The following is a 24,363-nucleotide window of genomic DNA, read 5'->3' as shown; positions in this document are numbered from 1 at the left end:
ACAAATACAAATTTTTACAAATTACAAATACACGTTTGGTAGTCTGCTAAAATAAAAAACAAAAAACAAAACAAAACAAAATAAAACAAAAAACAAAAACAAGCAATTCCTATTTCAGTCCACCAGATATATTTTTGCTACAATAAATATAACTTGCGTGACATGAACAGACTGAAAACTTAACCTGATTAGATGAATTCCTTTGCAGACATCTAATTAGCAATTGAAGAGAGAAAATAAATAGATAAGAGACATATTGAAATGTATGTTATTGTAATACAGAGCATATTGCAATACGTTTAAAACTGAAATATTATTGCATTGTGATAATATTGCATGGTGATAATATCACATTGTAGGGCTTCTGGTGATTCCCAACCCTCGTTCAAAGCCTGCTGATGCTTATAGATTTTTTTTTTCACCATTAACAGATATCTTGAGTGGGAGAATAGGATAAGTTCAATCATTACATTTGTCACAGCCCCACTTGTTGCTGGAATGTGGTGTAACATAATGTTCTCAAACTTATTTTAAATTAAATTTTTTTTTTTAGGTTATGTATTTTGACCTACAATCACTTGTTTCAAGTGATTGTAGGTCAAAATACATAAGTTTGAATTTTGATGGCAGAGTTAGGGCAAACAAAACATGAATTGGAAAAAATAACTGTAAAAACTATGATACTAAACTTGCGCATTGGAAGAAACGTCTGTGTCTGTGCCTGGGAAAATAATTACGAGGCGCCAAAGCCCTTTAGTCCCACTCTGTCTCTCATCTCATTGTTTCACCGCACTGCATATATCCTGCGCTCCCTTGAGCCTCGTTGCCCTAACAAGTAGTGGCGATAAATAAATAATTGGCAGAATTTGGGAAGATTATGCTTATGAACTGACATGATTCACACAGAGGCTGTCCTCACTACTGTAAATCATTTCATGCACTGCAGTGTGTCTTTTTGTGTGCACATGTGTGCGCATGTGTCGTCATCACAGAGCTGCATGGTTTGGCCTTACAAATCTAGACATTCAACACACACACATTTACTCCGACACTTGCCAAGGGCTGTCAGATAGAGGGCAAAGGGATGTGTGGGCCTAATGAGAGCCTGGCCAGGAGTCAGGAGCTTTATGAAGTCCCTGAGGTGAGCGCTGGACTGGGGCGAAACCACCGCAATCCATAACCCAGTGACACTTATGATTGTTGGCTGCTCAGCTCTCTCACTGGAGCTGCACCGCATATTTCATCAGAATGCAGACAAAAAAATAAAAAAAAATTAAAACACTGAGGAGATTATAATCATATCAATTATTTTTTGTTTAAAGAGTGCTTCACGGTTTGTCCACATTGCTGTTACCAATTCATCAATTTTAATTTGAGGCATGATTTTGCAGATGAGTTTAAGTGTTGTCTCATTTTCTTTAACTGGACAGTCTGCATTCCCTCAGTCGCAGAAAGGCAGAGCACTGGGATGATATCAGTGAGACAGGAGCAGTACTAGATGGATAAATGAAGAGACAGATGGAGAAAAACACCAGCACAAGTGATGTCTGTTTCTACACTGCCTTCATGCACAGACAAGCATGAGAACATACATTCAGAAAATGTGAGGTGTTTCAAGGGTTATTTGGTTAAGGATGGTGTTTCTAGGTAGAATTGCAATGTTTGTTTGATATGTGGAAACACCCCAGTCTCCTTTTGTAAAACATAATTTTACATCGGACATTTTTAATTATAAAAAATGCAAATGCAAAATTAAGCCGATACCAAGTTACAGAAACTGCAGTTCCTTGAATGGCCACTTGAGGCTGGCTCCAGAAGCCAGTCAATCCCCATGTTAAAATACCCAACTTTACAGCAGAAATAAACATATTTACAGCCATTATTTTAATGTTAATGACAACTGTAGGGCCGGTGAACTTTTATAGATTTTACCTGTTTTTTAACCTGAGGCCTAAAGTTACACATAAAGCTGTGTATGGCCGCTTTGAACAGGCTGTCAGATCAACCCCTTGCTCCTCCCCAGCTCCCCTTACTGCTCAAATCCCATCATTTATGGCTCCAAACATCCATGAAGGTGACAATCAAAATGCCATACTTGACACTTCAAAAAAGGATTCCACAAACTAACGGATGACATCATGGTGGCTACATCCATTATTTTTTATAGTTTATATTTTTAACTTGAATGGATTCAAACTTTTGCCTTAAAAACTGTGACATAAACATAATGGTCCGTAGGCTTGAGGCACATTGCATTTTAGTATACAGCACAATTATGTTGCAATACAAAATGATACAAAACTCCTATATTTTTATGATATTGTAACCCTACTTTCTTGTCTGGTAGCATAGTCAACTCTTAAGATTGCTTCTCCAGGCTCCAGGGGTTGCTCAGTTGGGGGCAGCACAGAGTAGCCTTGTTGGAGACCAAGGAGTGTGGTGCCAGTTTTTGTTTTCCTGTGGTCCTGTGCTGCTTCTCCCTCCTTTAACATCTACACACCTGTCCTTTATCAGCCCCGTTAGTCCCTCTCTGCTCCTCAGTTTCAGTTTCAGCTCTCTGCCTGTTCTTCTGCTTCATCACCTCATACCATCACCGGAGGTTCTCTTACCCTTTTTCTCCACCGGCACTTCATCCCCTTGTCAGTCTAGCTTATATTTAAGCCCTGGTTTTCAGTTTACTCTTTGTTTGATTTGATTGTGTGATGTTACTGTTTCCTTGGCATAAAGAGTGAGCTTAAAATTTCAAGAAACTCTGATACTAACAGAGATAAAGTTGTATTAATGGCATCAGTAAGCTTTTCTTGTGAAGCTATATAGCAGAGTTTCAGGAGCAGGACCACACCTCTACCGCACCTCAACCGCGCCTCTTCCGGCTTAAATATCCTCCTAACCCGATCTCCCCCTTTCGTTCTCGTTATTCTGCACCCCTCCCCCCTTCCCTCAATGTCTTTCCTTTTCCTCCTTCTGTCCGTAGGGTCCTAAGGGATCTGTCGTGCCAGGGAGCCACGGCGGATTCCCACCGAAGCTTCCCCACACCGCACTCAACCATCCATTCCAATAATCCAACATCAATCCAACACCAAATCTACATTCACGTCAATAAATTGTTAAAATTATTTCAGATTGAGGTGTGGTCCTTGCTAGTGAAATAACAGTTAAAAGAGTGTGAATGGCTCATTAGCATTATGTTGACTAAACATGCAGTGGCAACATTGTGAAATTGTGGATACTAGATGGCATGGGCTCAATGAAAGTTACCAAATGACTTCATCGGTTCCTCTGCCACTGCTGATTGTTGTGTCCTTTAAGGGCAGCAGAGTTAATGAGCCTAATCAGCGTCACTGGGCACACCTGGGCCCGGTGTGCCTCATGCACATGAGAAGAGCAGTCAGTCTTTGGCTGGCAGAACTCCTCACCACTCCTTCGCTCTCTTTATTTTTGCGGTACAAAACCCCTACAGCACATTTTCACTCATCCACCTCTCACACCACTGACTCTACAGATTTATTCTACGTATTTGTGCAATTTGTTGATTTGCTAGGATTACTTTTAGTTGATGAATTATTTTATTGGTGAATTTAATCCATGTGTTTCCCTCTTTTGTCCACCCAGAGTACTGGGTTGTGACCAGGATAATAAGCTGGCTACAGTTTTTCTTGTTTCATCTTCTTTAAATGAACACTAATTGTTCTCTGTTCACTAAACTGTCACACGTGCTAACCTGAGACTGTTACACTAACAACTGTGTCCTCTGCAAAACATGGTAGGCAGATACCACAGTTACTCCTAATCTCACTTGACACAGAGGGGGAAAAAAATAGCAACTTAAAGGTACACATGAAAATATGTCTTACATCTTATTTATATATGAACATATTTCTAAAGTAATCAGTAACACATAAATTAGTGAGATGACTTGATTATAAATAACTCAAAAATATTATGTGTGCACTAACTAAGGTTACAATATTATAAAATACATCTTTTTACTGTATCTTCCTTTAAAATTACCCTCAGTAAAGTGCTCCTCTGTTTTTATTTTTTTTAAATTATATTCAAAAGATAAGACATCGTGCCTGTGAAGGGGGTTGATGGTATGAGCAGACATGACAGATGTGGAAATTACTGAAAACACAGCTGTTTTCTTTGCCCAGTTCAACAGAGGAATGGGACTGTGAATGCAGATACGGTGACGTTTTGTGACATTTATTGTTGTTCAATTCAAATGAAATCCCACATGTCACTTCCTGCTATAAATGAATGCAACATCAGTCTGCTGATATAGGAGGAAAAATGTGCTTTGACTTTTCACTTAAGAAAGCCAACAGAGATACTTTTTTGATAATTAACAGAAATTTAATCAGTCTTGTATATTCAAACTTACTCGATTGAAAGGCATAATTTGTACTTGTGCTAAACACGCACTGAAAAAATATTAAAAAAGTAAAATAGACCTGGCCACTCTTTGATCAGCACTATTGTAAAAACAACCTGAGCCCGGCCTTACAGTGGAGATCTTTAATCATTACAAAAACAAAATTGTCACTGTCTGGACTTGATACACATGTGAATGCACACAAGTTTACAATGTATCTTAATGTCAGCAGAGCTCTTCAGTCTGGCTTGTGTAGACTAGACACAACACTCCACTTTTGATTATGATAGCAGAAATTGTGCTGAATGCACTTACCGCCTCTGCAATGGACCGCACAACTGTTTCCCCACACAGTTATCCAATAGACTAAATAAGATTATGAAGCTTAGGGAGCCATCTAATCAATTTCTGCAGAGTTTGATGACAAGGTAGAGTACAGCATGGAGTCAGGATCATGTTACTTGTTACACAGACAGGCCTGGACAGAGACAACATCAGCTCAATTGGTCTTAATAGCTTGTGCTCTCTTTCACAAGGTGAAGAGACTGTCCTACATTATAACAAGTTTCCTGTTTGATTTATTGAATTGTATACTTAATCAGAGTTTTTGTGAATGTTTTTCTTTTTTTTAATTAATTATTTATCATTTAATGTTAGTATATATAATTTTTAAGTGGTCCTTTGTAAGGGGATTGTTCTTTTATTCGAAAAAAAAGAAACACTAACTAAAAAAATTGCAAAAGAAAAATAAATGAATAGAAAATAATCCACTGAATTTTTTTATGCTTTTGGGTGTATTTGTAATAAGTTTTAATTTTTGCAATAATTTGATCATTGTGAGCCAGCATTGCTTAAAGAACAGTACTCTTGAAAAATATTAATTCACATACCAACTGTGTTGTACTTGTGTATCCAATGCACAAAGCTGAAGGGTTTGGGGTTCAACTGTGTGATCACGTTGTGTTCACTTATGACTACATTGTGTACCAAAGTGTGTGAGTGTGTGTGTGCCTGTGAGGCTGAACGTGTTTGCCCTTTCATTACAGCAAGGATTACCCATCAGGGAGGCTCACAGTTCCCTCTGAGCCCAGACAGCGGTAAAACAAGGCAACGTCCTCAGAGACATGTTTTATTCACCCACGTCTCAGTTCATTTTCACCTCTCCTCTGTCCTGATGTGTGTGTCAGCTGAGCCCTGCATGGCCCTCCCGCTGCTCACCTTTTGTTGTTGAGTACATTAATCAATACTGAATACTGCAAGAACAGAAAGGGATGCTATTGAAGTTGAGGTAATAGTACATCAACGGGGTGCTGGATAAAGGTACTGTTTGCCTGCGTTAGACCATTAACAAGTTAAATATTCAAAACTAGGGCAAAAAGCCCGCGGAGGACCGTCTGGTTACTTTGTGTAAAAGTAATGTGCAGGAAAGCACACCAACAGGCACTGAATTTGAGGTATTATAATTCTTGGATATCAGCTCCCTCTGCTGGTCGCTTCTCACTTCCCTAAGGGTCAAAGAGGAAACTGATTAATAGTTAAGTTATTAAAATTGCACTCTGATGCAGAGCAATTGCACTGAATAGGAGAGTGGATTAGAAACTTTAATCCATAATCATCAAGAAGTTACAAGCAATGAAATTTAAGTCAGAGGTCAGGGATTTCCGTAAGTGTTGGTTTTAAGTCTAAATTGAAGGATTACGTTCATTCCATTGCTGTATCTTACAATGATGCAAAGACACCATAACATTCTTTTAATTTACATATCTCAATGGATAATCTGAAAAGGCTTATCCTTTACTTTTAATATTTGAAAAATAAATAAATAAAAGGCACTGTGCAAAACAGGCCAAGTATTCCCTTCGTACATTGGATCTGATTGACAGAGATGATTGCGGGTTCTATTCACAGCTGCAGCTGTGGCAGCGTGCATCATCTCCGCTGAAAGTGTTCCCACATCTTCTCATGTCGTCTTTTACATCTGTCAATATCACAACATAATTTGGCAGAGTAACAGAGAGATGCTGAGGGAAACAGCTCGTGTGAACCTGAGCCAAGGGGAAAGTCTGTAAAGTGTCTGTAAAGTAGGTGAAAATGAAGATCAACCTGAGTATGAAGAAAATTAATTGACAAAATTTGAATATTAAAGTTATTCCTGTGTAACTAACACAAGGCCAGCATCACAGTGTGAACTCTGTACCATAATATTTAACTTTTTTGTTCTTACACGACTTCTTAAAACAGAGCAGTGGCCCCTACAGCGATAATGTGTGACAGTGAGCTGACATACATACGAAACTTAAAATGCTCCCCTTTGTTTTACACCAGTTTCACATGTGCTGAGCATTACACCAAGTGTTCATTCATCCACCCACCTGTCAAAAAAGATGAAAACATCTTTTAAGTCAGTGTAGCAGCTACACACATATGTGTCTATTACCATTCAGTCTATCTGCATGGGATCTACACAGATGGCTCGCACACGGATATCATGCACCGACCTTCCCAGAGCTCCTATTACTGAAGCTCATGTATCACTCTGACAGAATATTTAAGTCTGAACATTTATCCCTCACTAGGTAATAAATAACAGTCAACTTTTGACATTAGCTGGTTTACAAAACTGGGGCTACTATAGTTTATGCTTACATCTCAAGCAGTCTGCTATTAAGAGCTTCTTGAAGTGAATAACAAAGTCAGAATCTCATGAAGTGTTACAACGTGCTACAAGGAGCACAAAGATCAAGGCACTGCCTTTAAAGTCTTCCTGTGACTACTAGCAAGGCTTTATTTTGTCTTTTTATGAATTCCTGATGAACAATACTTTTTCAAAAAGCCAGAAAAGAAGTTTGAGGCTTCAAGTCTTAAGGCAAGGCAAGCTTATTTAAATAGCACCGTTTAGACACAAGGCAATTCAAAGTACTTTGCAAGGACAGAGAAATGCATTACATATAATGCACATTGAACATTGAATAAAGCACTCAAATATTAATCAAAAAGGCAAAAGCAAGCTCATTTAATTGAAAGTATAATAATATAATAACCCTGTTACAATAAAACAGTCACTGTACACACAAATGATAAATATGTTAATATATGAATCGTGCAATAACTTGTAAATAGTATATGTCAAATCCAAACAATACTGTATTACATGTTTATTTTACCACCTGCTGCATGTAAATACAGTAACCAATCATATTACATGTTTAATATCTATTCCATTGCTCTTAGACACCATTGCACTGTTTGTATTTCTGTTTGAGGTTATCAGGAAACTGTATTTTAAATTTTTATAAAAAATCCAAAATGATAATGTCAACCGATTATATGGATCAAAAAGCTTGAGACAGAATCATTCCAATACAAGTGCTATTCAAATAATTTGCTCATAGTATGAGGTATGCTACTTACAGTGTTGCTTTTGGGTCATTTCATGCAAGACAAGACACTGAAAACTATTTCAAGCTATTGTGATTCTTTTCTTTTTTTAACATTACTCTTACCATTGCCATGTGGCAACCCATCATAAAAGAAAAAAAGGAGACATTTTCTCTCAATTAAATATAAATTCTCCTATAGACAATGAGAACAATTCATGGCTTGTTGTGATGGAGACAGAAAACAAGTGCGCTCAGAGAAAGCACCTGTGGTCAAAGCCACACTTTGACAAGGGGATTTATGATGCCCAGTCACACATTGCCCTCATGAATGGCCCTTGGTAGCACAGTTGTCTGTTTGATCACTTTTCATTGAAGACATCAATCAGATGGTTATCTGCATGACAAATAAAGAAAAAAATGTTCTAATAATCATCAGCTTATATTGATCAATTTGACCCGAACAGATGTGATCACAAAAAGTTGTTTCACATTGTAATTATATATTCAAGCTACTTTTATGTGCAGGTACATGATGTAAATATTTATGTTTGATAATGTTTTTTTTTCTGTTCTTATTTTGCTAAACATTCTGAGTCATTTAACAAGAAGGCTGAGTTAGGACTCTAGCCAAGGCCAAACGTCTCGTACCACAATGTCAACGGAAGTGAGAAATAATTGCTTTTTTGTAATCCTGCTGACAAACAGACCAACAAATAAACTGACCCAAAAACATAACCTCCTTGGCAGAAAAAAACAAAACAAACAATTGTCCACTTCACCCCTTTATCCCAGTATATCCAGTTTTTGTGCTTAATGAGGCTCTATAGCAACTGGGGATTGATGTCACAAACAGCAAAAATGCCTCGTGTACTGTATTGAAGCGAGAAGCCACTGCAGAAGATCTACCATTAGTATTTTAGCATTTAGCATTTTGGCCAAACCCGGCCTGCACCGTTTGGTGATGCAAGATCCTAGGTAGGCTCGACTTTGGTCACTTTGCCTGCTCACTGGGTGGTGCATACTGAGACAATACTGATGTGAAATAAAGCTAACCATTACCCATAAGAATGTGATCTTTAATTTGATTACATTGTTTTTCATTGTTTGTGCTGTGTGCACTGCCCTGGCCCAGATGTGACCGCTGTTTCGCAACCCCTGACACACACTGCCAGGGAACATGCACATTCACAAAATGTATCATTCCCAGTGTCAGATGAGTGTGTAGTGTTGCTCTGCCCTCTTGCAGCCACAGACACACCAGCAGCTTCCTCTCTGCAGCATCTGCTGATTTATCACCTTTATTTTGTGATTCATTCTCACAGTTTATTGGGACTTTTTTATTTGACTTTGTTTTAACTCTGTAACAAATGTGACTTGAATATAGCGATGTATAGTACTTTTGATAAAAACTGCAGTCAAATAGCTTATATTTAACAGTACAAGTTCTCTAAAACAACTTTGATGTAACTCTGTTACTTTAATAAGAGTAGATGTGATTTGTAATTCCCATCCTTGCCAGAATAAAACATCATCTATAAGAAGCTGAAATAAACTTGAGCACAGTGCTAGGTCTCTTATAGTCTCAACTTTTCAAATTCATTCAGCTTTGAGGTAAGTATTTATATTGTGTCAATTCCAGACTCTAAATCAGCATAACCATTGTATCAGTGCTGGTATTCCAGCTGCTACGGCTGCTGCGGGACTCGCTGTACAGTTTCTTTGTGATTTATCACATTCTGAGGGTCCTGATATCTCTCTGTTCACATTTTGATGGGAGTGATAAAACCAGGCAGTAAAGTAATGTCAGCTCTCTATAACCACAGCTGGTGCTACTCACAGGAGGGCTGCTTTGATGTTGTTCAGACATTTGGAGAGTAGTCTTTGGGATCCACGTTGTGACTGACAGGGCAGATAGAAGAAATACGTACGATATAAAGTCAAATACAGACGTCACTGTATCTCTGTCAGCCATGATCAGCGTCGTAAACTCTCATGTGTCTCAGATGTTCACATTATCGTTAAATCAGGAGTGATTGATGGGCTTCGTCTGGAAAGTGGGCAGAGGCACTCGCAATGAAAACGTGGTTTCTGTATTAAATGTGAAGCAAGTACATGTACAAAAATAAAAGTTACTTACCTAACGACAAACCATTATTTAGCACTGCATTACAGAAACCTTTTCTTATTAGTATCTGCCATTATACTGATTCTGTTGTTGTGGATCCCTGTGAACTGTGTGGCTTTTTATTATATTTAGACATTTGAAAATAAATATAACACTCTAAATTATGCTCCTAGTCTAAGGGCCTATAATTTCAATTTCTAGCTCATGACACATAATGATGGGTAATGAATTCCAAGGACGCTGTTGGTATGTCTTTGGCCAAGTCAAAAAAGAAGATACATACATTGTCTTTAGGTACAAGTAGATAGGAATCACATCAGGGAACAGGTTCTCTGTATGTGCAGAGTTGGTAGTGCATCTAGTCAAAACAAAAATGGTCTGAGAGTCGAAGGTTAAATCTGATTTGGGATAGGAACAAACTCCTGATTGGCTCCGGGCTAGGTGGTTCCAGATGAAATATTGGATAACAGCTTCGGAGCTTGAGGTAAACAAGATGAATTCACAGAGGAACCCAAAAATATTAGAAGGGTGTTGTTGTACAGGGCAGCTGCCAGAATGTACAAGTGTTTGATTGTGAAATAGGGGGTTGCTGGGAAAAGAGAAGTTTACTTACCCTGCCTTACATAAAGAGAGAGAGAGAGTTTTGCCTGGGGGTCAGATGTCCAGAGGGTTCTGAACTGACCACTGACTGTGCACTCTCCCATGGCCCGGTGTTTTCAAGGCCGGCTTATATAAACCCAAGAATCTTTCTCTCAGGTCTGCAGACACTCCCCTTCCCACTGCTCCACTATCATTATAATTATAGAAATTCTACTTAAAGGAGCTCTATACAATTTTAGAGCCTATCTATGATTCTAAGGTTGTCTGCCCACAGCTCTCAACATGGAGATGGGTGAGCTGGCAACTGGCAGCTAGAGGCTAACTGCACTAGCTGATCCATCAGTTGGAGAAACAACAATGGAAACAGTCCTGATAGAGCTATAGATGTTAATTAGGGGAGGGACTGGACAGTGGGCTAAGCTAACTGAAGCTGCAACCATTAGCTAGCCAGTGAAATACACTGACCACTAGACTGCCTACCACAACAATGAACAGAGAAGCTCAGACGACAACACACTCAGAGGGAGTGACTTCATTCTTTGCTCATGATACCATTAATCCACTAGTTATATTAGTATAGCCTACTTAACATAAATAGTTGTTTTCTACTATAATAATGTTCAGAATATCACATAAATCTCAATCAATTTTTTTTTCTCAGTCAATTTTACCTCAGAAATGCAGTTGTATTTCCATCCCATTCTCATTACAGACACATTAAATAGAGCAGCTTTGACAGTGCTTTTGGCATAAATTTGCAACAGCAAAAGGCACCTTCACCTGAGCATGAAACACTGCTGGATGATGTCACATTTGAACGCATTGGACAGTGTTATTGTACGTCAATAGACAGCCGGACGGCACCTTTGTGTGAAACACAGCAGGACATCGTCTGGTTGATATGCTGCCAATAACAACGTGATATAAGGATTGCGAAGGCGACCATAAGGCAGATGGGAGAGGTGGTCCAACAATCGCTGGCCCAGTATTCGTGTGCCTCCTTCCCCTAATCCTAACCATCAGCGCCAGCATGTACGTTTGTTGATGACACAGTGTTGGTTGCCATATTCTCGTTTTGTCTTAACATAACCACATGCAGCATTATCCCACCATGTGCATTTGTTGACATCATGGTAGCACTATCCCGGAACATAAAGAGCAGACGCAGAAGGATACCTAAATCATAATAGATGCCGAAGTGAAATGCAGAGCGGCAACATGTGATGAACTGCAAAACTGCAACATGAGATGACTTAGGATGAGAATGTACTGATGTTTCCAATTGTCCCCCTGGTTCTTTGTGATGGTGGCAATATGTGCTGCACATTTCTGTGTCATGACAGCTAAAATATATAAACTTGTGTCTATGAAATAAGTCTGACAAATTTTGAGGGACAGAGATTCAGTTTTGTTGTTTGTTTTTCTGCTAATTTGAGGAGCAGAAGCAACATTAACATTTTGATTGCACTGAAGCAGGTACAACCAGTGTGCACTGTGTAACAGATCAAAGTAAAAAACTTTTTTTTTCTTTTTTATCTTTTTACTTAGAACTGATCATATAAACAAGCAAGATGCAGGCTTCCTAAACTGGCAAGAATTGTTCACTTGTTTTGAGTAATGACCTTCTTGGGCTGTTTATAATGGTGCAACATCACTGACTACACAGCATCTATACTTGATGCTGTGCAGTTATGTTTCCCAAATATGACACTTGCATAATTACATAACCTCAGTTTGTGGTAATATGCCTTCCAACAGTTTAGACATGAAGTTATTACTTATTTCTTAACTGGCAATTATCTCAGTGAACACTGGATGGCATTGTTGCTGTTCAAGAACTGTACAATTTGCAGCGGCACTTCATTTTTCCTCACTGTATGTTCGAGGAGGTGGAAACTCTGCTGCATTGCAATGCAATATATTGTGATTGATTTTTCGTACTCACATTTACATATTTGATGCATTTATGTATTTGTTTTAAAAACATCCTATCCAGAGTGAGACTATTAATAACCCAGAAGATCAGTTTCAGGATGACTTTTGCAGTCAAATAGCAACACTGATCAAACACCTCTCACACGTCACATTTCCTCTAATAGACCTGAGGCAGCAGTGCAAAGAATAGTTAACCTAAATAAAGATCCTAATCACCCATAGTGTTTCTTTAGGTGTCACATCAGTGGTGACTAAATTGAATGATAAAAATATAATTTTTGACACTTTATTGTCCATCAGCCAGTTCAGTTGTTAAGTCAATGTGAGAATGCACTTGTGCTTTTAGTGTATATAAGCCTAAGAATCATTATATTTAAAAAGAAGGTCTGTTTCCTCTACAAGTTAATGGCACTGTTTACACACTCTTCCCTAAAGGAACATAGACTACGTGTCTGGAAGCTCCCCTGGAGTAGGAGACAAACCAGATTTTCCAGTCTGGCTCTGGCACACCCACTTCACCTGTATTTTGTCCTGGACACCGGACACCATGGGTCACTGACTCAGTAAAGAACATCACTGTCATTGCTGATTAGAGGTCAGTTTAGAGCCCTTCTGCCTGTAAATAAAAGTCCCCTGAAATGAATCATTGATTTATCTTAGTCAGTGTCCCTTCAGGGAAACATTAAGTCAAAGGTCAAACAGGAGACAATTACTTGTCAACAAGTGTGAGTCTGTTGCTCAGTCATAGAGCATATTTCCAGAATTAGTCCATACTATTAGTACTCTTTCAGACAAGAGCTTTCCACCCAGTTAAGAGCCACTGCTGTGTGGCACTATGGTTTTAATAATAATGATGGCAGAGTTTTTCATCTCAACAAATGTAACAGTTCCAATACATTCATTCAGTGAAGTTTCACTCCAAAATACAAAAACACTGAGAGAAATTAAATATTTCCTGAAATGTACTTTAAATCTTCCATCTTATTTTTAAACAAATGACTTCAATGATTTTCTGCAGTTTTGTTATCATGGCAAAAATATTTTGATCAAGGCTCGTTATTCAAAGTTTTACTTGAGTCCTTGCCTCTGTGAAACCCAATAAAGGAATAATATTTTTTCTTTCCACTGAAAATGATCATACTTTGAAATGCAAATGAGACTAGTAACTAATTGTAAAACAAGTTTTTTTCCCTCAGTGTGTGGACCAAGAATGAATACATAATGGCTCAAACCTCTCAAAGAGAATCTTTCTCCTCTATGTTAAATTTCAGTTTGTGCTGAAAAGAAAAGAAAAACATAAAGATAAGTCTTAAAGTGCACATACTGTATAAAAAATAAATGGTCATTAACAAGAGCTCCTGTGGCAGAAAAAGAAACGAGAAAAAAATCTCAGAATATCAGTCTTGCTGATCTAGTAGTGGCAGAGGCAGTGGTCTCCCCTGTTTGTGACCTCTGTCAGATGACAATGAAGGTCTCCAATAAGCAGCAATGTTGTTGAGTAGCACTCACTGAACTGTCTCTTCCAATAGCAGTCGCCTCTCATTCTCCTAGAAGAAACAAGTGCCTCAAATACCAATTCCAGCCTTTCCCCTTAATTGTTTTCTATGCTCCGCTGAATTTTTCTTCACGTTGCTCTGTTCAACAGCAAAAACTGCAATGCCATAATAACCTTCACTTTAATGGTACTTGAATCCAGCATTACCCAACAGGTAAGTGAGACTTTTGAAATAAAACCTTATTTGAAATGACCGTTGAGGTAAGAAAAAAATGCATGTTTTATAAGCAGCACCTCCAGGGAGGGCAGCAGCAGCAGCACAGCTGTCGAAGTGGGTTCTTCTTCTTGTATCTGGCTGCCAACTTGAACTTCTCATTAGATGCAGCCACATAATCCTGCGTCCTCTCTACATTGGTCTGGATGTGTTCAATATAGGCTCCTTGTTCCTCCACCAACATGAAAATGTCCATGAACAGGTCCCTCAGCTCCTTCATATTGTTCTCCAGACTCAGCAGCTCCTGTTGGTGGAGAAGGATGGTAGGATTAACATTGCAGATATGGGGAACATTAGTCAGAAACTGGAGGTGGTGAGAGACCTAAAATGCAGTGAGGAGACAGATTCAGCTATTTATAAAACATGGCATGATCACTGAACATATACAATCATCACTTTGATTAGCTTCACTTGTACCGTAAGCTAAGTTATGATAAAGATTAAATATGAGAGTATTAGAGTATATGCATATTTATATTTTCTTCTTCAGTTAGACACACACCCATCTGTATATACAATTTGTGCAAGACCTCTCTTTTTTCGCCTCTTATCCTGCATACCCATCAGATTAAACACTTGTTTTATCCCCTTTTTAATTTTCTTTATTTTTGTTTAATTTCATTTTCTCAAAGTTTTACTCTGTCTTTATTTTTCTTGTATAACTTTGTGTTAGTTTATATAATCTATTTTGTCTGTTTTTATGCCGTTGCACTTACCTTAACTTGTATTGTTATTGCAGCATTTCACAATAAAGATGGTTAAATAAAAATAAATAAATTAAAAAAAACTTGGTATCATACAAAATCATCTTTTTAGCTAGTTCACTTGGATATCTCGTATTCGAGATATAGATCAAATATCCTCCTTCATATTCAATGTTATTCAACTTTTTTGAGCCAAGACATTAATAATGATATTTTGTCTTCTTCAGTTAGACCCTATCACTGATTCACCTTCTATTACCGCTTCCATGTATCTCATTTCCTTTACCTGTTTGTGTCAGTGAGATATAGCAACTTTAAAAACAGTGTTTTTGAATTTCTACAACAAGCTAAACAAAAGCATAAACAAGACACTCAGGAGGCAATAAAACCACAGAAAGCTAAACAGTCCGACCAAACATAACCGTGACAAAACCACGGTAGAGTAGGATGAAGGATAACCCTAACCCTAAACAAGAAGACAAAAAAATGCAAGATACTGGACGCAAAATGTTGATATAGATAGTTATAAATAAAAAGACTAAAGAACATTAAAAACAATAAAACGACAAAATAAAAAGGGAATCATTTAAATAAAATAAAAAGCTGACATCACAAGCAAATCTATTAAAATAGGTTATAGGAAGTGATTTAAAAGAAGTCACTGATTCTGCAAGTTTCGTCTCCTTTCAAAGCTGAGGGGCCCTGATGGCAAAAGCACAGTCACCTTTAGGTTAAGCCTCAACTTTGGAACAGCCAAAAGGGCCCCACCTGAGGATCTAAGGCAACAAACTGGCTCATATGAGGTCAATATTTCTGCTATGTAGCTCGGGACTGGACTCATATAAGCTTTAAAAGTAATCAGTAAAATCTACTAGACATGCTAAACCAGCACTTTCTGTCATGCGTGATAGGTATTTGTGATGGGAAAGATTTACATGCTTAGGGCTCGCAAGCCTTCATGCTGTCTGACAACTCAAGATGATGACTGCCAGTGTAATAGGGACAATTTACAAACAGAACAAAGAGTTAATAGCAATGCATTACAGTGACACGATAAAAAAGCATGTCTTCATTTACCAAATTAGCATGGTACTGGGGTTATTTAGCTTGAATGAAGCATTACAGCTGACTTGTTGTACTGGAGGTTGTTTGATTCATTTTCCGTATTTTTAACACCTACTTGGATATATTCCAAGAGAGAAATATCCAGCAGTACACAAAGTGTTGTTTGCCACTATCCTCACCTTGTGTCGCTGTTCAATCTCAGATAATTGTGACCGTGTGATTCTGGCATCATTCAGCAGGTTCTCATTGAACACCTCCCATTTTCCCGTGGCCACCATCTCATTCACCTCCTCCTCCGTAACGTCCCTTCCCGAAACCTCCAGCTGCCGGATAATGAAGTGCTTACAGTGCTCCTGCTTAGTCAGCAGACCTTCATTATACTGCAGCATTACCTGGACATAATTATAGCAAAAGGAGAGAGAATCAAATGTGGGAGGTGGGATGAAAAATGATAAGATATGAGAGTTCCATCCCTTTTTGGCTTAATAGAAATTTATGTATGGTCCCTTAGCAGGTATGCTGTAACCTTTCAACTTTAGCATGAAAGACTGAAATGACTGATTAAACAATTAAGTTCTGCCACCTTACTGGTTACGATTCTGCTGTAATTCCACATCAAATCTATGTTTATTCTTATTCATTAATATGTTAGTGTTATTTCTTTCTCTTTTCTGCCTTACAGTCCTTGCACTGTACAAAGCAAAACGTTTGACTAGTTTTAAGTTGACTGCATTTAAGAACACAAATTGAGGTAATTTTGTAATGATCCAAAGCAAATAATTTCTTTATAGATAAAATATACCTGATATGGTCTAGGCACAACTAAATTAAAATACAGTTAATTGATAAGTTTATTTGACTGTAAAAGTTTTTTTTTTCAGTCATTGCAAGATTACCTCAACTTTTCTTCTTATTTTCAGTTAACTCCAAATTTTGAGGCAACCCAGGTACTATTTTCTGTTTTTTTTTATTTTTAGTTTAATCAAATAGTTTTTGGGTTTTTTTACAGTGTGCCGTTGACCACTACAATATACTTAATGTTCATGGACAGTTATAATAATGACTTACAGCACTTGAAAATGCATCATTTCTGTAGGGACAACTGTCAACTGTCACTGAAGCTAAATGCTAATGTGTTAATGTAAATCACTTCCCGTGCACTAAAATAACTTTCTGTGGAAGAAAAAAAAAGAGTTTTGTATAAATTTTCAAGAGCATGGGTACATCTTTCCAACCTGTTGGAATTTGCGGTACAGTGCTGCATGCTGGGAGCGTTGTATTCTCGTTGCAACAGCAGTAGGTCCCTGCTGGTCCTCAGTCCTTTGGACTTGTTTTGAAAGTGCATCTAAGCGGCGATGGAGACTCTCAGCCTTGAGCTTGATGTCCCTGGTTATACTGCTCTCTTTCTTCATCACACTGAAACGGCGCATGGTTGCCACCAGGGTTTTTTGCTGCTGGCAAAACTTAAGGACCTGTATGTGGTTGACAGAGATTCTGTTCAGTATCACTTCTAAAAGCAGTTTTACAATTTCAGCAAATTGCATGTTCATACTGTATCAATATGCTATTCTTTTTGTTAAGTTTTATAATAAAGGCAAATGAGGAGAAAAACCTCTATGTCCAGCACTGTGATATCTTCCCGTATTAGCTGAGCCTCAGACAGGAAATTCTCAATGACTGGCTCCTCCTCGAACACCACAGCCTGTGGCGTTATGACCGCTACAGAGTCATCATTATCACCCTCCGCTGAAAAAGGGTTGGCATTTTCATTTGTTGCCTCAGAAAAGTCTTGAGCCCTCTTCTGCAGCTCCTCCAAGCGGTCTCTCATTGTGGAAGAGCTCTCACCACCGTTTGCTCTGCAGGATACAAAGTTGTTATGGACTGTACTGTTGCTGACAAGTCGGAAGATGCTGAAAAACAAATAACATGAGACTTTAATGACTTCTGTGTGTAAACTGGAATGTTATAGAAGAAAACAACAAACAAAATAAAGCAGAGAAAACAGAATATTGACATTAAAGTATGGGATAAAAAAGGATAACATCAACTCATGCCAAACTAAGTACAGTTGTAGAGTTATTATGTTATTATAGGCAAAATAGTGTGAGAAACTCACACAAACTCCTATTTTGTCTGTTTGACAACAGATGTATGTTCTATGTATGCGTGACATAATATGCTGCTTGTGTGTTAATATTTTAGTAATACTAAAATAATGATATATATCATTTTAAAACACTTGAAGGGAGCATTATGATTGCCTGAGAGTACTTTGATTTTAGATACTTTAAGTGCATTTATGTTAGTTTGGTGGAGTTTTGCATTGTTACTTGACTTCTACTTGTAAAAGAGCAGTTTTACATCTTGGTTTAGCTACTTTTACTCACATGAAATACATGAGTACTTCTTCCAACACTGATTTCAAGCAAGTGCACCTGCAGTTAACTGTGTACCCTGTTGTGTCCAGTGTGAGTCAAAGCCTGATCGCTGTTTGTTTACATCATTATAAGTCCATTCCTACTGATATGAGCATAACTGATGGGCATATCTGCACTCTGCTGAACACCCAGATATATTTTTAACTGTACGAAAAACAACATGAGCACACAGTTTATCTGCAACATCAGTCAAATTGACTCGAGTTCCTTTTCCCATGAGAACGGCGTGGGTTGTTTGTGTTCAACAACACACTCAGCAAAAAAGAGAAGAAAAAAACTAGAAGGTTGTCTCATATTTTAAACACTGAGAAGTTGAGGAAAAGTGACCTTGATAAACGCGTTAACTAAAACTACATGGAGCAAGCATGGACACAAAATGTCAAATCAACTGTTGTTTACAAAGAAAATGCATTTTTTTAAAAATAAAAATACATATCTGTGTGAAAACTGCTAAACATCTCACTTTCAAGTCTGTAACTCCAGCTTGCTGATATCTGCCAAAGCTGAAGTAAACAAGTGGGGTGGTTATGATTAAAAGCAGGAGACACAGACCCTGATTTCCTGAATTCCTTTGACACGTGCAGTGCAATTTAGCCATAAATTCCTTTGCATTTAAATGGGCATACCAAAAATTCAAAATGGTGTTAGCAACACAAGGATTTGGGTTTTTAGAGGCCCTAAACATAATCTGCTGGAAGCACATGATTGTGTGGGGGGGAACAGGGTGTTTGGCTGCTGAGAAATGGAGCATTTCGAATCACAGACTATCCCATTGCTGGATGGATTTCAAACAGGAAAGACCCTGTTTTGTGTGCGTGTGTGTGTGAGTGTGTGTGTGTGTAGGAGAGAAAGACGGTCATAACTATAACAAACTTCTCAGAGCTCAAAGAATGTCAAAGTATCCTTGATTTTCTTGGCTGAACTCTTTCCCTCTCCTTTTCCCCTCTCTCTCTCCCTACCTTCCCAGAAGAGCCGATTAAAAAAATTGCTCAAAGGATTTGAAAGCACATTCTCTTGTGTTTAGCCTAAAAACCTGGAAGAAGTAGAGCAGGGATCGCAAAGGAGTCTAGCCTCTCTCTCTGTGATTGAACGTTTTGTTCTGTAAAACAAGCCAGTATTTTCTTCCTGCTACCCTCCTGCTCCTTTGTGTGTGTTTCTGAAGGAAATGTTATGGTGACATATTCTCACATCTCCATGCAGGTGGAACAGTAGGAGTCGTCCAAATGTTGGATTTGATTTTATCCCAGGTCAAACAGCTGTGCTGTGTGTCTTTGAAAATATTCCAAAGGTTTGAGACAGTTAAGTGTCCTATTTCAATCAAGTTTAAACTCAAGCAAAATGTATTAATAACAAACAAACAGAATACAATAAAGGGATATATATATATATATAAAGGTTAAGGTTATATGAGGAAAATTTACTTCCACACACTGCCCCTCACACCTTTACAGTCTGAGGCCGTAGCAAACCTCAGTCCTAAATGAAGACTTTTACCTCAATGTTACTTTTCCATCACGAGATGCCTGCTGAGTATTCCCATTCAGAGTTGGCCAGGAGTGTAATCCAAAACAAGCTCACACATTCTTCAATATCATGCCATCTTCAGATCCCCTTACATCCATCTGACGCTCTTCAGCTTTGAGTTACAGATCTGAATACTGTGCAACAGTTACACCACCAACAAGCTGGGAAAAGTTTTGAAGAAGTCTGGTTGAGTCAGATTCAAGCACCTCCCCTCCTTTTTGAAGTGCGGCCAATAGGAAAGGAGCAGACTCGAGGCCCATTTGCTTATCTAAAGAAATGAGAGGTGACGTGATTAAGTAAATGAGGAGGGAGAGACCGCATGGAGAGTGCAGGGAGCTCCTAAACCCTACCCCTCAGGCTTATTCCTGAACAGGAAAATGGAGCAGAGCAAATACAAGTGTATTGTGTGCATTGCTTAGACCAAACAAAGAGGACTGTGGTTAGAGTGTCAGTGAGGGCGTTTGGTTTCTGATCTGCAGAGTTAATTTCTGTGTGAAGTGTCTGGGTTAGCAGGGTAAGCCCTCTTGGTCTGGGGGTATTGTACTCCGTAGGCCCCAGTAACTCCACTGAGTACTTTTGACATATTTCTACTGACAAGCTCTCTAAAACCCAGGCGCCTTTTCAGCACAGGAAGGGACGCAGTCACTCTTTGCTATGCAGCATAACACGCTGTGAAAAAGCTGTTTGAAGTGTGCCGTCAGAGGGAGAGAGGGAGACAAGTTTTGTGGATGAGAAGAGTTTGGTGGGGACAAGAGTTCATTCTTCGTCACTTGAAACTTTGGAGGCTGGTTGCAGAATTTCCAACTGTGGGGTGAAAACCTTGCAACTTCAAAATGTAGCAGTCATGTTGTTAGTGTAGTGGTCAGTGATGGATGTGAGGGTGTACTCTAGTCTCTCTCCAAAGTGTTTTTTTGAGTTCATCTTTCATGGATCCTTTTTTTTTTTCAAACCTCAGGAGGACGATTTCATTCTTTATCCCTTTAAGATTTGAATCGACATCAGTTTTCTTGTGCTGCATTTAGACGCTTTCACAAGCTTTTAAAACTCTGAAAGATAAGAAAATGTGTTTAATTTCTTTCAAAAACACAGGAAAGAAGATAACGAGCAACCTGGCAAGAAATGTCCCTCAAACTGCAAAGAAAAATGAGTAAAAGGTGAAAATGAAATTATCTGATGAATAGCTGGGAGAGATTATTAATTATTATCAGAAAATGGGAAAATGTCAAGGAAAGTGTATTTATTATTCTTTTAATCATGTATTATATTGTACTAGTATTATTATGTACAACTATGTAACATAAAAAGGCTTTTTTTTAGCACTTTCTTTTTTCTTAATTCCAGGTAATATTCTTCTAAAATTATTTATTTTTGCTATTCCTTGTGTCATTTCTTGTTAAGCTGCTTTTCAACTTCTTTCCACGTTTTAAAGAAATAAAGCCAAGATATCAAATGGTTAAGTTTGTCAATCACCAAAAACTGGAGTGATGAGGTTTTCTCATGACAACAGCAAAGTTATTTGTGACAAACACTTTCCAGTTGGTGGTGGTGTGTTGCTTCAGTAAAACATAAAAGCAAATTAACCATTTGATGACTATGCTGTATGCTCATGTTTAATCTGTGTTGTGCCAGATGCTTCTCTATGTCTGTGATAATGCCGCAGCGGTGTTTTAACTGTGAGTCATCTATCCCTTATGGGAAGATATTATGACAACAAAGCAAAACCAGTTTTCTGAGTGTCAGAATACACCTTCATCAGCATCACAGGAACAAGCCAACTGTACAGTGTGTAAAGGTGTTTCCTGTAGCTAACCAGTCATCCATCATTTTTCCTTGATTTTAAACTCAGCATCACTGTTTAAGAAGAACAGGTTGATTGAGATTTGCTCTCTCTCTCTGTGTCACTCACAACCTTCTGAGACTTTGAAGTAAATCTCATCTCAACATTAATTGTTTCTTCTCCATCTACAGAATTCCAATAGGCTTTGATTGAACAACAACATTGGGAAAGAAATATGAACAAAGTTTGCCAAGGTCAGGAGCATCTTTCCCCACTGGCTGTAAACTAGCTGCCCCCAACAAACACAACTGATTAACAGCTTAGATTCTGAAGAATACATTTAAAAAAATAAAAAAAGTGGAAAATACCTATTTTACCATCTCAAAGAACATTAAAGCTGCACAAATTAATATTTTTTGTTGTATGTGAAAGTGGTTGATTTGTAGTAATGCATCCAAAAAATAATAAAAAAAAATATTATCTGACTGGTTCCCCTCAGGTTTTTTGTGTGTTTAAGCATCTTTCAGCCCTGCAACTGTTTTTCTTTGGTCTGCCCGCTAGCATCAGCCCCTGATCCCACCATGGTGTTTTCTCCAAAAGAGCTCTGATAAGAATCCACGCTACCTCCCTGGCACCTAATGGGAGTCAGCTAATGACAGTGGCATTTAAGCAGCTCAAGTGCTAATATTTTCCTCTAGAGTTCAGGAGTAAATACAAAATAGAGTTAAAAGGAGAGTGAGTGTTGGGCCTACATTTGTCAGGTAGGAGAAAACATAACTTACATTTAATACTTATATTTTACTGCATACTTAAATAGGCAATAGTTTGCTAATATGGCCCCGATTCTGTAACGTATGGTTACATGTTTACAGCTTTTTCCACAGCCACAAAGTGATCTCATAAATCAATACATGCATGTAAAATATAGTTTTAATCATGCATCTACACTATCTACATTAGCAAGAAAACTTTGGTACATTACAAAGTAACACAGAAGTCTTTATAGTGCATTTTTTGAAGATAACAGTGTGATTTCTTGTGGAGTATTTGCTGCAGAAGGATAGTGTATTGCCAGACAGCAGAAAGAAAGGTGAAGCCAGCTGAATAGAAACAACTGGTTAAGAGGTGCAGTGTAGTATGAAACAAAGCAGACAGTTCAAAGAACAGACAGCACTTCAACATAAACAAGAAGAATTTTAAGAAAGTAAGCGTTTAAAAAGTAATGTGGTGTTTCACCTCAAATACACCCAATATGAAAGAGCGTGTCAGGTTGTCTTGGTCACTGTATCAAGTAGAGTTTGTCTCACGATATAGCTATTGGAGAGCTCTCTGGGTATTACTGTAATTGAAGAGATGTCAGAAGCAGTGCTTTGATATTCTTCACTGTAGAGTCCAGAGAGAGAGTGTGTGTGAGAGAGAAAGAGAGGGGAAGTAAGACAACAACTCCCAAACAGCCTCTCAGCCACAACCTTGAGAGTGATATTTAAACATTGCCAGAGAAAATATGCAGTGTTTTCTCTCAGAGGGGGAAAAAGAAGCAAGGATTAGATTAAACTGATATGGCAATGGAGGCCAATACTGATACAGACATAGTGATACTGTTAGACTTAACAGTAGAGTAGGTATGTTTGAAGTTGACCATTCCTATCATAATTCAAAACAGACATCCATAGCCAAAAAAAACGCTCCAAAACTCTCTTTTTGTCAGTGTGAAAAGTCCCTGAAAAACAGTCATATCACCATAGGCCGCTTAAATTCTTCACTGACAGCCAGAATAATGATATTAAAGAAAATGCTGCTGGAAGGATGGTCTTTTCATGAAACTAGGCTGTCTGTGCAGTAGAAAGTCATAAATTTGAAATTGGTTCGACAAGATTAGAGAAAACGGAGAGAAAGGGGACTATGGCATCCTCTTTTGCTCAAGAGTTAAAAAGCCTACAAGTTCCAGAATGCACTGCTCTGCAATTGCCTTAATAATGCTTCTGCTGCAAGATGACCGAATGCGAACTCATCAGTGTGACACAATGGCGGCTGGCTGGTAACAAAACATCCCATTATTACAGTTAAATGGTGAGTTTTTAAAAACATTTTAGGTGATAAATAGACAACACGGTAATTTAATTTTGGTTTATTTTCATTCAGCAGTGCCTAATTTTACCCCGTGATCAGAGTTTGGTCTGATTTTGAGAGAGAGATAGAGAGAGAGAGGGACAGGTCTGTCTCTTGATCAACTTTTATACTCTTTGCGGTGGCGGTATGGGTGGTGGGGAATATAAAAATGCCTAAGCAGCTTGCAGTTCCAGCAACAGCCCCAAATGCCAACAAAACTCCAGCTGATGAAATATTTTGCATCATATGGCATAGTTTTGCTGGGAGGGGAACACCTGATCCCCCTCTGGGCATGATACACCAACTTTTTTCTGTGTTCCTTAATGACCCACACAATGGGTAGTGCAGGTTGCCTGTTGCTTGTCTTTCAACCCCTGCAAGGTTTTAGGCCACAGCTCCTCCTAGTTAGGTTGCTTCCTACCTGGGTTGGTAGGGCCCCCTACTTCTCAGTAATAGGTGAGCTAAAGCGACTAACCTTTGTCTAGGATCAGTGTGGATGGGTCAATGTTATGTCACGACAGGATGTTCATTCTTTGGGCTCCACCCGCTGTACCCAAAAAGT

At 38.4% G+C, this 24,363-nt stretch overlaps 1 protein-coding gene across 2 annotated transcripts; it reads right to left on the bottom strand.

The window, feature by feature from the left end:
- Positions 1-7,372: 7,372 nt before the first annotated feature.
- On the bottom strand, positions 7,373-20,071 carry stx19 (syntaxin 19). 2 transcript variants are annotated; one of them, XM_042495100.2, is made up of 5 exons: positions 19,886-20,071; positions 17,566-17,863; positions 17,189-17,425; positions 16,133-16,345; positions 7,373-14,428 (listed from the first exon to the last, which is right to left on the bottom strand). In XM_042495100.2, exons 2-5 carry the CDS (start codon positions 17,779-17,781, stop codon positions 14,192-14,194), a joined length of 903 nt encoding a protein of 300 aa, XP_042351034.2. In that variant the 5' UTR covers positions 17,782-17,863; positions 19,886-20,071; the 3' UTR covers positions 7,373-14,191. The 2 variants fall into 2 exon arrangements, with proteins under 2 accessions (XP_042351034.2, XP_042351035.2); XM_042495101.2 differs by having other exon boundaries at positions 17,566-17,809.
- Positions 20,072-24,363: the final 4,292 nt, after the last annotated feature.

This window comes from Plectropomus leopardus, chromosome 10 (assembly GCF_026936395.1).
Source record: "Plectropomus leopardus strain MGB_pleo_1.0 chromosome 10, ASM2693639v1, whole genome shotgun sequence".
Taxonomy (NCBI): domain Eukaryota; kingdom Metazoa; phylum Chordata; class Actinopteri; order Perciformes; family Serranidae; genus Plectropomus; species Plectropomus leopardus.
The sequence above is the reverse complement of the archived record's forward strand: the minus strand, read 5'-3'. Positions and strand labels throughout refer to the sequence as shown.

What these genes read in the sequence shown, in the direction of transcription:
- stx19 (XM_042495100.2), bottom strand. Translation starts at nt 17,781, where the DNA reads ATGAGAGACCGCTTGGAGGAGCTGCAGAAGAGGGCTCAAGACTTTTCT. An exon ending in TGTACCGCAAATTCCAACAG is followed by an intron (nt 16,346 to 17,188) that starts GTTGGAAAGATG and finishes AATTATGTCCAG; the next exon opens with GTAATGCTGCAGTATAATGA. An exon ending in AGATTGAACAGCGACACAAG is followed by an intron (nt 14,429 to 16,132) that starts GTGAGGATAGTG and finishes CTCCACCAACAG; the next exon opens with GAGCTGCTGAGTCTGGAGAA.